At 59.4% G+C, this 17843-nt stretch overlaps 1 protein-coding gene across 1 annotated transcript; it reads left to right on the forward strand.

The window, feature by feature from the left end:
• Positions 1-4972: 4972 nt before the first annotated feature.
• Positions 4973-17753, forward strand: LOC131670291 (axotactin). Its single transcript, XM_058945771.1, is given in 25 exon segments — positions 4973-5255; positions 7791-8271; positions 8349-8670; positions 8739-9142; positions 9145-9331; positions 9446-9561; positions 9654-9760; positions 9883-10228; positions 10302-10579; positions 10645-10885; positions 10971-11201; positions 11277-11684; positions 11770-11964; positions 12063-12462; positions 12555-12802; positions 12894-13372; positions 13450-13747; positions 13850-13997; positions 14073-14416; positions 14479-14657; positions 14723-15182; positions 15278-15357; positions 15662-15787; positions 17346-17403; positions 17477-17753. Coding segments are annotated over 24 exon segments (6255 nt in total). The 5' UTR covers positions 4973-5255; positions 7791-7835; the 3' UTR covers positions 17641-17753.
• Positions 17754-17843: the final 90 nt, after the last annotated feature.

A 17843-nucleotide genomic window follows, 5' to 3' on the forward strand; every position in this document is an offset into this window, starting at 1 on the left:
TTGCCGCGGTGCGCTTGCCGCGGTGCGCTTGCCGCGGTACACTTGCCGTGGTGCACTTGCCGCGGTGAGCGCTGCTCGCAAATTGTCCTCGGGCGCGGCCAGCCCGACTGCCAGCAGGCACGTCCCGCCGCCAGAGAAAAAGCTCCCGATCGCACACGGAAGCGCGGCCCGCGCTCGCGTCTTTTGTCCGCGGCCGCGGCGCGTTAAACTCGGCGAGAGCGATGCGTCACGCGGCGACCTCCTCGTCGTCCCCCGACAGTTGCCAGATGAACGAATCCAGGCGATTACGCGCCGAGAGAGTTACGAGCCAAGGATTGTTGTCATTCGCCGAGCTTTGCGCGGATGTGGCTCGGTACCTTCCCCTCCCCGCGATCCCTCTCTCGAGCTCGCGAGTGGTCGACGGACTTTTACGAGGCTCGCTCCTCGTCCGCACTTATCCGGAGATTCATCGCCGAGCCTTCGTTACGGGCATCGGACTCCGCGACAGCCGTGGCGGAGATTCGGTCGCGTCGCGGGCGACTTGAACGGGCGCACGCGCAGCACAGCCAGCGGAAACTCGCGTTCGCGGCTCGCATAAATCAAACGCGCAACCGCCTCCGAAATTTCGCGCAACGCGCGCGCTTGCAAAACAATGTGTCCGGAGAAAAGGAGAACGAGTCTTACCGGAATGCGATGCTCGTACACGGTCGTTACGCGAGCGTAGTGCGCGCGCGCGCGCCAAGCTGGTTTTTATTCGTCGCGGCGGCGGCGGCGGCGGCGGCGGCGGCGGCGGCGAGCATTAAAAAACATCTGGATATTTTTATTTCGTACGTGGAAAGGCAGGAGCAGCCGCGCGGCTCGTTTTTTATTGCAGCCATTTCTTGCGGACAGAGTCGCGCGAGCGCGATGTCGTAAGATCCCGGCGACAACAATTACGACGACCACCGCGGCTCCCCACGCGCTCGACAGCCAACCCGTCCAGGTGCACGGGTCATCAATCGTAGTCCAGCTCGCGACAGGCGCGCGACCGACAGTGTTATCCTTGAGCGCGCTCGCGCAGTCAAATGAACGTCTCGCGCGCAAGAGGAACGAATGAACGAAGAAAAAGAAAAAATAATATATATACCCACGGAGAATCCTCGAGGCCGCGCAACCGATGCAACGCACGGAGGCCGTATTAATGCGCCATTCCGCCTGCTGGCTGCGAAGATAAGATAGCGCGGCGAGTGTATATAGGAAACGAGGCGCGGAGCCTTCGCGCGCTTGACCCGCCGGCGAGGGCAGTCGCTACGAGGAAAAGGGAAACGACCGGAGAGAGGAAGCTCGCAGTCAATCGGCGAGAATTCTCGTCTGCCCCGGCTGCGGCCTAGGCGATTCGTCGAAAACCGCGTGCATTCGAAAGAAAGCCGCCGGGGGATATATATGTATATAGGGGGATGCGTCGCTTCGCTTCGGGCGTCGTTCGGACCAAAGGAGCGAGCTTCCCGCGCGGCGTCGTTGCCGTCAGCAACGCGGGCACTTTCACTGCTGAGCGAGTTTCCAAAGTGCTCGAAAAGCGGCTTGGCTTCTGGGAGGAAAGTGTAGCAGAGATCGCGGTCGCCGGAGTCGACGAGACCAAATCCGAAAGCTCCATTGGCCGATCAACCGGTCCCTCGGATGAAAAGCTCGGGGAAAAAGGAGCTGCGATCGTGATCCTGAACGCGGCCGCGCGCAGTGTCACCTGGTCGTCGGCTGGCCGCCGAAAACCAGCGCAAAGTGCATTATCAACGATCGCGCACGGAGAAAGTGGCCGCCACCGGCCGAGCGGGAGAACGAGCGCGCGGCGCAGTTGGCGCGAAAACGATCCAAGGAAGGAAAGCACGAGAGCGGTACCCGCCGACTCGTAGGCGTACGAGCGTCGAGAGAAGCGCGAAGGCGTGCGACAGCTCAACGATTTCGGCGGCACAGCGGTGACCGAGAGCCGCCGAGCGTCCGAGAAATCGCGTTGGGAACGACGCCGACGCCCCCCCCCCCCCCGTTGCCGAGTTACGCTTTCGCGTTTTCACCGCGGCTCGTAACTAATATATCCCGAGCGCAGCTCTCGCTTATCTGCATTATCACTCTGGCGGCCGCGCGCGCGCTCTTATCGCGCCGCCGCGATCTCCGCGATCTCCGCGATCTCCGCGAGCTGGCGGCTCTGGCGAGTCCATAACCGACGCGGCGCTGCATAATTCATCGCGGCTGGACGCGAAATCACACGCGTGCTCGCACCTCGCAGCCGCCCATATCCATCGGTGCGTACGCGCGGCCAGCAGCGCACAATGGAAAGTGAAAAAAGGCACGTTTCCGCGTAGCCCACCAGCGCGCGAGAGAGAGAGAGAGAGAGAGAGAGAGAGAGCTCGTTAGCTTCGTGAACCGCGAGCGCGCGTAACGGTACCGGCGAGGCAGAGCGAGGCGGAGAAAGACTTGGCGGTGCGTCCGTGCGTGTGTCCACCCACCCGATCCGAGGCGCGGACAAAAGGCGCAAAGAGAAGGAAACTCGGCGCCCGGCACTCGCGTGCCTACCTATACGCGTCGCCGTCGTGGCGCGCAACGCCTTTTTCAACTCCCTCGAGAGCGAAAATCGAGCGGAACGGATCGCGTTTTCGCGCGGCGACTTGGCGCTCGAGCTCGCGTGCCAAAGCTACGCAACTCCGCCGCGAGTTTCGGACGCGCGGACTTTTTACCGTTGCGACGTCGCTCGCGACTCCCGAGCGGAAGTACGAGGGGAGAACGGTCGCGGAAGACGCGCGCCCCGCGGGGATACGTAGAATATATCGCCGGCACGAGCGTCACGGCTCGGTGGTTTATAGTCCAGCTTCCTCGTGCTAATGACTCGCGCTGATATTTCAGAGCGACGGAGAACGGCCGCGACACGTCGGTTCTCAGACCGGTCACTTTCTATCTGGAACACGACGACGCCCGCGAGAGAACATGCCAATTTCTCCCTCTCTCTCGCTCTCTTTGCCCGACACGATTGTCGCGCGCATGCACCGTCTATATTATTTTCGAAAATTGCTCTCGAGAAAACGTCGCGACCTTTCCATCGATTTCCGCGAGGTTGCCAACGCCGAAGCATCGACGAAGGCGCGCGCCGTACGTATACTCCTCCTCGGGCAGAGATCGCAATGCCAACGATTTTCACCGAGCGCGGCCCTCGATATCGATATCGACGAGTCGTCGTGGTTGATAACGCAGATATCTACCCTGGATCGGATGGTACGCGACGATGCCACTAACGCCATCTTCTACCCAGTCGGTCGACTCGCGGAGTTGGCGACTTATCGCGGTAGGATAAAGCGCGCGTACCGACCTGTGCGTCGCACGAATTCCCGCGACGCGGACGTACGCACATCCGGCAGTGTTTGCTCAGCCGCCTCTGCTCGTCCGCGATAACGCAACGCGCGCATCGATGGGCCTTTGTCCGCGGGCGCATCTGCCCTGTCGTCGGCGAGTTTCCAGCGCTCCGAAATCGGCTCGCCGCCACGCGCAGCTTATAGAGAGAGCCGCGATTGCACGTGCGCGCTCTGACGCAACATGTGGGTCAGACGTTTTAGCGCTCGCTAACGATCTTGCGCGCAGCTTCTTTTCATCGCGACCTCTTAATCGCCTCGGCCCCCCGTTAACGACGTTTGCGCCGATTATGAGGACCATGCTATATTTTCCTCGAGCCACCTGCGCAGGTGTTGGCGAATGGATTGGTGTAACGTGTCTGCGCTCGCGACACCTCCTTTACCCAAGGGGAATTCGTTGTGCGCTTTCTAAATTATTATCAATAACGAAACGCCGCCCACAGGTATTTCGGCGGAGAATTGGAATCCGCGACTGCGCAACAGCGTATAACTCGGCCCGAGCAGCGAGTTCAGCCGAGGAAAAAGAAAAAAGTAATCCGAGGGTCAACGGATCGAGCTATGGAGAGGAGCGTAGGGGGGCCGACAAACGACTAATCTTATCTCTCCTGAGCTCGCTCTTCTTTCACGCGCTCGGCGTCGCTCGCGGTTCGGGACGATCGATCGATGGTCGCGTGAAATCTCGCTCAAAGGGACTTTGACGAGCAAGTACGTGACGAAGGGAGCGACAACGCGCTCGAGAGAGCCAGACAATATCTTCGGTGCGAGCGACCTTCCGATTCGCGCGCGGTCAACGCGTCGGATGTGCTTAGGGCCAATTTGTCTATTATCTCCTTGCCAATTTATTTGTTACACTTACAATTCTCTCTCTCTCTCTCTCTCTCTCTCTCGCGCGCGTTCGCGACTGCGCTCTTACTTCTTTTTCGAGCGTGGATTCTTTCATTCCCATATTCGTCTCTCGCCGTCCGTTTTCCTTTCTTCCCACCTTTTTTCTGCAATTATGACTATGAGAAGAGTCAACATTGTGGGTTTTATGACTGCATCGAGTGACAAATAGCTGTGCTTTCTTTCTTTCGTTTGTCGAGTACACTCGTTTGTTCTTACGCAAACGCGAGTTAAAAGAGATTGTTTCTGTAATCGTTAGTGCAGTCGCGTCGATTAATATTGGCACTGCGATAAATCAGTTGCGAAGTGATCAGACCGATAACTAAGCTAACGTCATAAGTTACATGAAAAATCGTTTTCTCAAATTTTCCGTTAATCGGCATTTTCAGAACACATTCTCAGACTTTTCATTTGAACGAACAAATATTTTATTATCAGCTTTTGTCTTTCAGGACCGCAGAATTAAACATCCGAGTGCAGGGCACGCGAATATAATGCGGTAGGCCGTTGCAAAAGTGGCCAAATGAACAATCTCGAGCATGCGATTATCGCCGAAAGGGTTAAAAAGCAGAAAGGAGGGCGGGACGAGCCCTCCCCCTCTTCCCCTCGCAGTCGCACGTTGATCGGCCGGCCGCGGCTCGTCGGTGGCTCATCGGACGTTAATGCGGAGCCCGGCGGCGGCGGCGGCGGCGGCGGCGGCGGCGACAACGGCGGCACATCGACAGTCGCGAGCGCGAGACCGGCGCGCAAGCACAACACTCTCTAGCGCCGCAGCTTTCCAGCGCCTCTCGCTCTCTCGCTCTCTCGGTCTCCGCTCTCGCGCTGCATCCAGCCGATTTCCGTGTCGACGCGATGCGCGTTCAGTCACGGTCGCCGCGATAAACGCACGAGAGAACGGCCGAGCGACGACCCGCTCGAGTGCAATGTAATAACTTGTTATCTGGATACGGCACGGAGAGGTCGCTCATGCCAGACGCTGCCAAAACGCGGGGACTGACTAGCGCCACACGCGGCCTGTTTTAGGTAAGCCAACTCGCGGGTGTTTTTCGCCTTTTGCACCGACGTCGAATCGCGCTGGGAACGATTTTGGAGCTTCGCGATCGAGGCTCCCGATGAGAAACGAATCGGCATCGAGCGCCACCGCACGATGGGGGAGCAGCTTTGACACGCCGTCGCGTCGCAATGGGTTTGGTCGCATGATCGTTGCTACGCTCCCAATCTCGCACGCCGCCTGCGAGTTTATTTTCAGATAAACTTTATTAATCGCTGTTTCACAGCTGCACTCGTAATTATTGTCGGTTCGAATGGGAAAAGCGCGATCGATGGCTTTGTCGCGAAGATAGGCGAGAGTGCGAATAGACGTCGATAAGACTCGATTGGATCGTTATTTTGTTGATCGAGTCCGGTGGTCGTTCGAAAAGCAGGAAACCAGGCAGGCGCACGGAGCGGCTTTCTCGGCGTCGCTCACCGAACGTCGTGAATCACGCGCTTTTCGCCCAATTAGGCTTGTCTACGAACGAGCTGGCAGCGCGCTCCCGAAAATTAACGGCTAGTCGAGGATGGCCCGGGCGGCACAGCAATGTCATCAGCCCGACGCTGTGAGCTGGTTTCTCGGCCCAGTGCAGTTGTGAGTTTGCGACGGGCGAGCAACTCATCGAGACCAAGTTCGAGACGCAACCCCTGGGGCTGGGGCCGGCTCGGTCGTTCGGAAAACTGGAGCAGACCGGAGTGCGCGAGCGCCTGCTCGATATATCGATCGGCCGGCCCGGCTCGCTCTTGTTCCCTCGCGCTTTCTGTAGATGGCCAGAGATCTATGCGCTGGCCCACTGGCGGCTACTCTTCGCCTACTTTTCGCGGTTTCGCGAGGTGCTCGCTCTTGCCATGCCCAGTCTTTTATTTTGGTCGAGTTCGAAACTTTTCCGTTCTGCCGTCCAAGTGTCCAAGCAAGCAAGCTCGAGTGCTGCGGCTCGATTTCTCGGTGAGCCGACGGTAGTTGACACGCGAACGACCGAGAGCCCAACAACAGTCGAATCGGAAAAAGAGGGAGCGGACGAGGTGCGAATCGATCATCGGCGGAGACAGCGACGACGAATTGGGCCGGTGGACTCGCGGGCGAACGCGAGTCAATAAACCGTGGCGAAGGAGGAGACGGATCGACTCTACGCGTACCGCTCTTCGACTCTCGACTCGCCGGAGCGGCCATTAATAAATTAGCTGGCGGGCAACTCGTGCGTGCGTTGCGTGATCGCTCGCGCTCACAAAGGACGCCTCGTACGCTTGCCATCGACGACGTAGCTTTACGAGACCGCCGTCCGGTTTCGACCAGGTCCGCGACGCGAGCTCAGTCTGCCGAAAAGCCTGCTCGCGAGAGGAGTCGTTGGAAAAACGAGACGGAACGAGAGGCAAGGGGGGGAGCACCGTAATGGGCGCGTGCGCTCGTGCAAGCTCCGCTCGGCCAGCTTGACAGAAGACAATTGCCCGCCATCGCACATCCGCCGACGAGCGAGAGACTTGGAAAGTACTCGCTGCTGCTGCGTCGCGTCACCGCCAAACTGTTCGAGCAAGGACGCTGCCATACGCTAACCTTTTCTCTCTCTCTCTCTCTCTCTCTACGCGTCTCCCTGCTCGCTCGCACGAGCTTCAATGGAATGGGGCCTGCGAATGAGCACGTGCTTCGAGGAATTACTCGTCTCTCGCGACGCTGAAACCACAGCTCGCGCGCCACAGCTTTTTATCATCGCTAGTTCTCAGCGGCGGCGCGCGCGCGCGCGCGTTTAGAAAGGGCTCGCCCATCTTGGAATAGATCTCATAGGATCGCAAGACAATTGATTAGCGCTCGTTAGCGGAGCGCGCGCAAGTGAACAGTTGGAATACACGGCGGTGCTAACGACTTCCTTCTCTCGGTTCGAGGTTCATCTCCAAGAGACGTGCGAGCCGGAAATGTGCGCCGGCTGCCGCGACCGCGCGCTCACGTGGACGGAGCTTGGGCCGGCGGCCAGGTTTCACGGGCCTTCGAGGTAATCGAGCGATAACGCTTCGACCGAGATAATGGCTTTCCGCGGAATTGAAAGCGAGACCTTACTCGAGCTTCCAGTCATTCCGCAAGCTAATCTCCGCGAAAATGAGCGAGCGCATCAGCACCGTTCAAAGATGACTCGTTGCAAACGATTAAGTAAAGGCGGCGGATTTACACTCGCACTGTCGGCTAATGGATGGTGGTCTACGAGCGCGAGACAGCATCAGTCTTGCACCATTTGACGCCCCTCGAGACAGCAAACCTGCCGGCCACGCGATCGGCATTCGTTCGCGGCAGAAGCGCAAACTCGTCGCGCGGCACGCGCGGCTGGACGTCGTTCGCGTCGGCAAGAAGACGCGGCCGGAAGGAAGCTCAGCGCGTCCGCCGACAAAGGCGGGCTACCGTCACCGCCGACTGCTTGGCATTCCAAGCTGCTTTTCGGCACGCGCGCGCCGCGCTCTTTTATCGCTCGTACTCGCGGACGCGGTCCGAATGCGAACTACGCAACACCGACACATGACAGTCTGCGTTATGCGCCGCAGTGCGAGACGTCATTCGCAGTCGGCGAAGGCGAATGAGGAGGAAGGATGCCGAGTCGGGGCAAGCGGGTCTTCGGGATCCTGGCATTGGCGCTGCTCCTCTTGGCTGACGGCTACCTGGCGTCGCTGGCCGAGGATGACGACATTCGCTATGACGACGACGACAACGACGACGACGACGACGACGAAGACGACGATGACGACGACGACGAGGCCGCCGCCGCCGCCGCCGCCGAAGACGGAAACGATGCGGCCACGAGCAGCGGTCAGCCCCGGCCGACGACGGCGACCGCGAGGCGGGACCTGCCCGACCGCTGCTTCGTCAAGGCCGAGCACGGGCCCTGCAAAAACTACGTGCACAAGTGGGCCTTTAACAAGACCGCGGGCAGCTGCCACACCTTCGTCTACGGCGGCTGCCTGGGCAACGAGAACCGCTTCAACACGGAGGAGGAGTGCCTACACCACTGCATCGGCGGACCCGAGCGTAAGTTCGCGCGAGCGGAGCCGCCGGCCTCGAGCCCGCGGAGCCTCTCTGAGCGACCTGTTGTGCCCGTCCGACAGACACGCTGCCGCCGTACGTGACGACCAAGAGCAGCGTGTTCGTGACGACGGGCACCAGCGCGACGAGCGCGAGCGCCGCGACCGGCGGCGGCGGCGGCGGCGACGGCGGCGACGGCGGCGGGAGCGGCATCGGCATCGGCATCGGCAGCACGGCCGCGCCGAGCTTCGGGCCCACGAGGCCGACGCGGCCGCCCGTGCCCAGGCAGAAGCGCGGCAAGGAGCTGACCTTCATGGAGTCCGGCTACGAGAAGACCTTCATGTTCGCGCAGAGCAACACCTTCATCCAGCTGGACGGGCCCGGCATCAAGACGTTCCAGCTGAGGTGCGTAGCCGAGGGCGCGCGCCCACCGGCCGCACGGCAGCCGATCTCCTTGGCGCACTCGCTTGCAGGCTATGCCGCGAGATCTCGTTCAAGTTCCGCACCAAGCTGCCCCACGGGCTGCTGGTCTACCACAGCGTGAAGGACCGGCCCGAGCGGCTCGAGCCCTACGCGCTCTACGTGATCGTGGAGAAGGGCCAGCTGAAGGTGGTGCACGTGTTCGGCAAGAACCTGACCAGCCTGACCGTCGGCGAGGGCCTTAATCGGGACGAGTGGCACAGCGTGCTGGTGCGCATCGACGTCCACGGGGCCAAGCTGATCGCCAGGGTGAACGACAAGCAGACGGAGACGACGGTCGAGGTGCTCGAGCACATCGTCAACTACGGGGTGTCCGAGGAGCTCGCCTCGGTGGTGCTCATCGGAGGTGGGCTGCGCCCTCCCGGCGACCAGCTCGCACCGCCGACCGACCGCTCGCTCGCTCGCTCGCTGTTGCAGGTCTCAGCTCGGAGGAGCGGCTGCACGGCGTCAAGTACATCATCGAGTCGTTCGTCGGCTGCATCAGGGACATGGTGCTGAGTTCCGGGAAGTCTGCGAGCGATCTGCTCCCCATACGGCCGCTTATCGCCACCAAACACGAGAACGTGAAGGAAGGCTGCATCGACAAGTAAGTGATGGGGAGGGGGGGGTCCTCTCCTCCGGTTACGCTGACGCGATACGTTCTCATTGGCGACATTCTCACCGGCGGCGTCCGTTTCCGGCGCTGAAAACCGAAAAACAGGTGCAAGACGCGGGAGAACCTGTGCTTCCGCGGCAGTCAGTGCGTCAACCATTACAACAGCTTGACGTGCGACTGCTTCGGCACCAAGTACGAGGGAGAGAGGTGCGACGTTTACAGTAGGTGTCAATCGTGGCGAACGAGGCCGCACCGCTGCGGCGATCGCTTGCGTAACTCGCGTAACTCGCGTAACGGACGTGATTTGTTGCAGCCGCCACCATACTGACGCTGCGCGGCTCCTCCTACGTCTCGTTCCGCGTCTACGACTGGAAGGATCGCGTGCACTCCGCGGTCAACCGGATCAGCCTGATGTTCAAGGTGAGACGATCGTCGATAGGCCGCGGTGCCGCGCAAGCACTCCTTTCCCGGAATCGCCGGCCTATCTCTCGCCGTGTCGGGCTCGCGCGCGTTCCGATTACCCGCCGAACGTGCCTTTGCAGACCAAGTGGGACGACTCCGCGCTGTTTTACGCCTCGGGCGAGATCGACGGCACGGTCCACTACATCGCGGCCTCGATCCTCAACGGCAGCGTCGTCGTCGAGATCGACTTCGGCCACGACTCCAAGATCAACTCGGTCCTGGGTCAGGACGTCACCTCCAACTACTGGAACAACCTGACCATCTTCCACAACGTCTCGCTCGTCTACATCAGCCTCAACGACGAGATCAAGGCGCACGAAGTGCCCGGCGACAGCTACACCATCATCATCGATCCCGAGATCTACATCGGCGGCGGGCCCGAGCTCCACAAGAAGGAGGGCCTCGTGTCCAACAATACTTTTGCGGGTGCGTTATTGTTTCGTTATTGTGCGTTATTGTTTCCAGCCTCGCACCGTCCTCTGACCCGCTTGCCTTGCAGGCTCCCTCAAATACGTATTCTTCAACGACAAATCCATCATTTACGAGCTGAAACGCTCCAACCCAATGGTGCACTACATCGGGGTACTCGAGCCGGAGTACTACGAGGACGAGGTCGAAGTCATTCCCATTACGTACCCGTTCGCCGGCAGTCACATTTGGTGGCCCATAGACGAGCCCAACTCCTTGAAATTGAGCTTCGATTTCAAGAGCTCCAAGCCCACGGCGGTGGTTGCCTCGGGCGACGTCATCACCGATGGCAGCTTGGGATATTGGGAGGTGAGAGCTCGATTCCTCGCTCGGTCGGGACCGTCGAATCCCCGTCGTTCTCGCTTGCGTTCCAGTTGCGGGCAGTGAACAATGAGATTCGCTTCGTTCTCGTGCCGACCCTCGACGAGAACGCGACCTTCACCACCACCGTCAACTTCCCGTATAATACCTCTTGGCACGCGGTCGACCTGAACTACAACACCAAGGAAGAGCTCAGCATCGTGGTGGATTATAAAAACAAGCAAACGAAGTCGTTTAATCTGAATTTGGAACTAGGAAACCGAGTTATCATAGGCAGCGGGCAGGGAAACGCAGGTAAGCTGGCGGCTTGCGTATCGCAATAGCCGCGCTCCAATAAAACGAACGCATGAAAATGAAGCGAATAACGCCGCATTGGCAGGGCTGGTCGGGTGCATGCGAGAAATTTTCGTGAACAACGAGAGAATCGAGCCGCGCTACATCGTCAACACGGAAAAAGTCGTGGGCGAGGTTGCCATCGACAATTGCCAGTTCGTCGATCCGTGCACGCGGCCGAACACCTGCGAGCACGGCGGCAAGTGCTCGGTCAAGGAGGACAGAATCACCTGCGACTGCACGGAAACCGGATACATGGGAAAGAACTGCCACTTCGGTAATCGTTTCGCCTAGCTGGCGCAGCGTCTCGCGCTCGTAGTTCGTCGACTGATCTCGCGCGTCCAATGTTCAGCTCAGTACCGGAAAACGTGCGAAGAGCTGGCGCTACTGGGCTACACCAAAGACGACGTCTACAAGATCGACATCGACGGCAACGGCAGATTCCCACCGGCGCTCGTCAAGTGCGAGTTTCAGTCGATCGAGGACTCGACGAAAACGATCGTCGAGCACAATTTGCCCTCGCAAGTGGACGTGCGATCGATTCAAGAGAGCGACTTCATGTTCAACATCTCGTACGTGCAGTTCAGCGCCGAGATGCTGCAGGAGCTCATATCGCACTCGCTCTTCTGCAGCCAGTACGTCAAGTACGACTGCTACAAGGCGCCGCTGGAGCTGCACAGCGCCACGTGGTTCCTGAGCTCCAAGGGCACCGCCGTCGACTACATCGGCAACGTCAATCGCGGCTCCTGTCCGTGCGGAGGTAAGGCCGCGTTCGACTTTGCGCGTCGATTCGTCGATTCGTCTTTACGAGAGTCTCACGCGAGACGTTGTCCCGATGAAACTAGTCAATAGGACGTGCGTCAATTCCAATCTGAGCTGCAACTGCGACGTGTCGGCCGGTAAATGGCTGTCCGACGAGGGCTACTACGAAGCGCCTGATTCGCTGGGAATCACGGAGATGGTCTTCCTCCAGCAGCGCCATCTCGAGGAAGACGCCCAGGGCAGGATAACGCTCGGGCCGCTCGAGTGCGTCGAGACAAGTAAGGCGCGCGCGCGCGCGCACGATCGTTGAGAAACCTCCGCGACCAGTGGTTTCTTTCGTCCGCGCGCCTGCTCATTTCTCTGATTTCCGCGACAGACACCCAGAAGTACGTCGTCACCTTCACGACCTCGCAGTCCTACATCGAGGTGCCCGGCTGGCGGAAAGGCGACATCGCCTTCAGCTTCCGAACGACCGGGGAAAGAGCCATTCTTTTGTATCAGCCTCCCATACGGAAGAATTATCCGTCGTTCATGGTGGCGCTCGCCTCCGACTACAGACTCACGTTCAACTTCACGCTCAACACTGGAAAGATTCGCGAGCTCGAAGTGAAGAGTCGGCGGAAATTGAACAACGGCGAGTGGCAAAAGATTTGGATCGACTACAACGATTATCACGTGAGGTTCATGATAAACACAGATTTCCAAATGGTCGATTTGCTTCCCGAGGAAGAGTTCGGACCTTTCGAGGGTTCCATGTTCATCGGTGGCGCAACAGCGTGAGCATCTTTCCTTCCCTTTTCTCTCGATCGACGACGATCACGGGAAAGATAACCAACGAATACCGACGAGCCGCGACTTTGCTTCCTAGCGAACACCTGAAAACGTCCTCGGTGAGGCAAGGGCTGATCGGCTGCTTCCGAGGCCTCGTCGTCAACGGCGAGATTCTCGACATTCACAGCTACATGTCGGTCCACTTGTCGGAGATCATCAAAGACTGCAAGCCCTCGTGTCAACCGAACAAGTGCCAGAACAATGCTCGCTGCGTGGAGCTCTGGAGCAATTTCACGTGTGTCTGTGAAAACAGGTGGGCTCATCTGGGAACTTACTGCGAAACGAGTGAGTAACGCCCGCGAGCAAGCCGTGTGCGCCCGTACAGGCCTCGGAACCAAATGCTCTTCTGAAAAACCAAATGTTTTTCTGCGCTCAGACATCAATAGCAAGGCTCTGACTTTCACCTCGCCGGGAGCCTTCCTGAAGAAAAACTACTTCGGCTCGAGCGAGGAGGAGGAGGAGAAGACGCTGCTCAAGAGCATGCTCTACAAGAACGTGCTCATCAACCTGCGCACCTACGACGCGCACTCGCTCATCCTCTACGCGAACGACCACTTGAATAATTTCGCTCACCTCTACATCTCGAACGGCACCAACATCGTCTACCTGTTCAACGCCGCCAACGAGATCAAGAACATCAGCGTGGAGTACCCGGCCGCCAACACGGGCATCTCCGTGCAGGTAGCCATCGTCCGCACGGACAACGCGACCACGCTGCACGTGAACGAGCTCAACGCCACGCTGGATGCCGTGCCGCTGCTGCTGGACGCGTACTCGAACAAGCCGTGGCTCAACCCGGAGAAGGAGGTGCTCGCGCCTCAGCGCCCGCCCGCGCCGCCCACCGACTACTTCCAAGTAATTGCCGGCGCTCCCGGGCGCCGTCGGCCATGCCTCGGCCCCGAGCCCACCACCACGCGCTTCTCTGCGTGCAGGTCAACCTGGGAGGGTTCGACCCCGACAACCTGCTGAGGATGGGCCAAGAGGGCCAGCTGATCCAGGGCTACGTCGGCTGCCTGCGCGGGCTCATGATCGGCGAGTACCTCGTGGACCTGCCGAACCTGGCGAGCGAAGCCAACCACGAAGGGAGCAAGGGCCTGCTGCCCAACTGCCACATGAAGTGCGACGCCGTGCCCTGCAAGAACCAGGGCATCTGCGCGGAGGACTTTGGCAAGCAGGAGGCCTCGTGCAACTGCGAACTCACTTCGTACTTTGGCGAGCACTGCGCCGACGGTGAGTCCGTTGCGCGCCGACCGCGCCGACCGCGCCGACCGCGCCGACCGCGCCGACCGCGTCGATCGCGCTGACCACGAGCACCGCGCGGGCGTGTTGCAGAGAAGGGCGCGGACTTCAGCGGGGAGAGCGTGCTGCAGCGCGAGTTCGACCTGGACGCCGAGGTGCTGCAGATCAAGGTGCAGCTGGCCTTCTCGACCAACGACCGGCAGCGCACCTCCGCGCTGCTGCTGCTGCAAACCGAGAACAAGTGAGTGCGACGGCGAGCTGCGGCGAGCGGCGGCGGCTGGCAATTGCCGCAACGAGGAGGCGTCTCTGCTTGCAGGCGGAGCTACTACCTGCTGGTGGCCCTCACGTCCGAGGGCCAGCTGATCGTCGAGGAGGACCGGGAGGGCTCGGCCTACGGCGTGCGCCTCAACGACCGCACCTACTCGAACGGCGCGCGGCACAGCGTCTACTACGTGCGCGACAACAACACGGCCACGCTGCTGATCGACCGGGAGCCGGTGCAGCTGATGCCCATCCCGGCGCTGAGCCTCGGCGACGACGAGGACGAGGAGGGCGGCGAGGACGACGACGGCCCCGGCACCACGGAGATCCAGCTGGGCGGGCTCAACACCACCGACAAGCGGTTCAGGGCCTACAAGGGCTACACCGGCTGCCTGAGCAGTGAGTCCGCTCGGCCGCGCCGCGAGCTCCCGCCGACCGCCGATTCCCCGTTCGCTTTGCAGACGTGGTGGTGTCCATCAACGGAGGCGTGGGCATGAAGCCGCTGGAGGAGTACATGCTGTTCACGAAGAAGGGCAGCGAGACCGTGAGGGTGACGGCGCCGGCGGGGGTCCGCAGCGCCCAGTGCGCGGTCTTCCACACGCAGCCTCGCGGACTGGAGCCGCCGAAGAACGACACGGTGGTAATGGCCGCTCGGCAGTGTCTCCGCGTCGGGTCGCGCGACTCTGAAACGGCCTGTTCCCGCAGAACCGCGAGCGGGCCTGGGGTGAGGACCCGCCCAAGCGCGTGCTCTACAAGTCCAACTACCTGGACGCGGCGCAGGAGGAGAAGGGCGCCGGCACCTACATCTTCGTGGCGCTGCTGTGCGTCTTCGTGGCAGCGGTCATCGGCTGCTCGTACGAGGTGTGGCGGAGCGCGCGCAGCGACCGCCGGCGCCGCAAGCAGCAGCAGCAGCAGCAGCAGCAGCAGCAGCAGCAGCAGCAGCGCTCGCGCTCGGGCTCGTCCGCCTCGGGCTCGCAGAGGTGGCCGGGCTACGACGCCGCGGTCCCGCTGACCGCGTCCAAGAGCGTCGGCTTCAAGGACGCCGCGCCGGAGGACAAGCGGCCCAACGGCACGCACAAGATCGCCCCGAGCGCCAAGGAGTACAAGCCCTTGGCCGGCTCGGAGGCCAAGGCCGACGTCCTCGCCGATAAGAGGAATCCCAAAGGTGCGTGCGCGAGAGGCTTGCATTGATCGCTGTTCCGACCCCCTCGTACCCTTCGCCCAGCCCGCTAATCCTCGCTCTCGACCTGATTGTTACAGTGGACGAGGACGCCGAGAAGAAGGAGCTGCTCGGGGTAAATACAGGCCTCGCCTCTAAACCTGCCAAACCGAACCCATTTGTAAAGATCTTTTCTTTTTGTTCTCTTCGTTTGCTTCTTTTTTCTTCTCTCTCCCTATCGACGAGCTTGCGCTCTGCTGGCACCTGCATGCTCTGCTCGCGTCGATCGCACGGCGCAACGTCACGCGAGAATCCAACTTTTTCGATCGTCGTCGATCTCCCGGCTAGACGCTTAAAATTTGGCTTTCCGGAGCTTTCGCCGCTTGGCCTTTGCCTTGCAACGACCGTCTGTGTCTGATGACGCGTCCCATCGGACGCCTCTCCGCTGCTGTCATCCCGTTGAGCGCGCATTATTGACGTTGCAGTCGATGGAGGACCTACGGGAGGAGCCCGAGCTCGAGGAGGAGGAGCAGAACGCGGAACGGGGCGAGCAGCGCGCCGAGGTAGCGGAGGCGAACGGCAAGATCGAGTTTGCGGCGTCGACACCACCGGTAAGAGGCGGCAGGCCGCGCAATAAGGCCCTGCTGCAGACGAATTTCTCGGTGACGGGCCTGAACGAGATCAGGACTGAGCGAATCGGTCCCGCGGACGTCGGGCCGCGCATTGTCCTGCAGTGCGACATCAGCTCGGGCCCCGACGATCGCTTCGACAATTGTCCGCCCAGCAGGCCCGTCAGCCTGCATCTCAACAGCACTTTCACGACTTTCAAGCCACCCAGACCCGGTAGCATGCATATCGAGAAGGTTACCGCTAAAATGATCGAGCCGCCGCTGAACGAGCAGTGAGCTCAGGCTCGAGTTGCGCGTCCCATAGCCCGAGCTGCTTTGCGTTTTAACGGGGCGGGCAATTGTCGATTACCACGAGAGTTTCAAGTTCGCAATGTATTTTTACAAGTTTTATAAAGCAATATTTCACTAAGTACGTGACAGGTCAAAGGTAAATGTTCCAGGTTACGCATACGCAGGATAAAACAAGACTAATTACCTTAAGTTTATAATTGTACTTATATCGTACGAATACGCACAAGACCAAATATCTTTATAAATGTCGAGTCAATGGAATATACTTCATCGTAATCGTTTATTTCATACAAGTACATCGAAACTGTAACATTTACTGTGTAGAGGAAAAATAAAGTGCTGCGAACGCGACGTCCACATTGTCGTAGACTTGTTGAAATTTGGTCTTTAAGATCTGAATGTTGTCTCACGTCTAACACCAATGCTGTTTTTCGCGTGTGCAATAACACCACAATTTGCTTTCACGGCAAATATCAAATCCACCTGCACACTTACGATCACGACGTCGTCGACGACAACATTGACGTTTCGATCGAAAGATTTCGTTCGACGAACGCCAGTGTGAGGAATGATGTTGCGCGCGTGTCATTTCAGATTCGAAAAGAGTCATTGATCACTGCCGATGACAACCTCATCCCTTTAACGTCAATCTTCCAACTTTACGATTCCGATAGTTCTAGCGATAGTTGAAGGTACATAGGATTAAGCTTGTCAATGCGAATTAACGATGAAATGCTGCGTGCCGTCGACGGATAATGGAGAATGCGCTGTGCAATAACGACAATAACGATGCTATATATTTTTTTCTTTTTCTTTCGAATGAGCATGTCGACTGCGCGCATCCAATAACGTTGAGCCACATAGCAGACGAACGAACGTTCCAATAAAAATACAAGCTTCGTAAGATACTCGAAGAACGCTTAACTACCTTACCTCCATCTCCTACTCGCCATCGCCGCATCTCGAGCAAAGTCTCGCGCACGTGGCTGTGCTTGCGAAACGAGCACACGTGCTCCGCGATCCCGAGCTCGTCCCGTAACACGACTCATTTCACTGCACGTCACTCGCTTTCATCTGCCGTTCCGAATGCCTAACTACACGCTTCGGCAAACACGTACGACAAGTACTGCAAGTAGATCGATTATGGTCCGAGTTTAAGAAATGGTCATGCACCGCTTGACGAGTCGCTTCTGCGTGCATGCACGCGAGCCGTGAGACGGAAACTAATGTCTGTTGATTTGATGCGCAGGCCACCGACAGCGACGGCCGTGAGCTGCGCTCGTCGGCCTCTTGGAGCAGCGCGACAGGTTCGTCTCTCCGCCGTCGAATCGGCCGCGGCGGCCGCGCGCCTCTGCCAATCAGCCGTTTTGCGATTTCTAGCCGCGGAGCAGGCACGCAAGCTGCACAGCGCGAGCCTAGCCCCGATCCATCTGTCGCCGGACCAGCGGACCTTCGCCAACCCCATCGGCTACTACCTCGGCCGTCCGCGGCTGCCCGCCTCCACGAGCAGATCCTCGGTCGAGTCGATGCTGTCGCTCGACTGATCGGCGCCCTCTACTTAAGTGGCTGCGTCTCCGCGGACGCAAGGAATCTCCAACTTGGTCGCAGCGCCTCTTCGCACCCCGCACTGCAAACGGACTGAGCGCGTAGGTCGCCGTGACCACTTGGCGGCCAGAAGACCGATCTGCTAGAGTGCCTCTTTGCACCTGCAACGTTTCCTGTGAGGCGAACTTTGCGTAGCCGTACG

The sequence above is a fragment of the Phymastichus coffea genome, unplaced genomic scaffold (genome assembly GCF_024137745.1).
Source record: "Phymastichus coffea isolate CEN01 unplaced genomic scaffold, Cenicafe_Pcof_1.1 PCOF00108, whole genome shotgun sequence".
Classification (NCBI taxonomy): Eukaryota; Metazoa; Arthropoda; class Insecta; order Hymenoptera; family Eulophidae; genus Phymastichus; species Phymastichus coffea.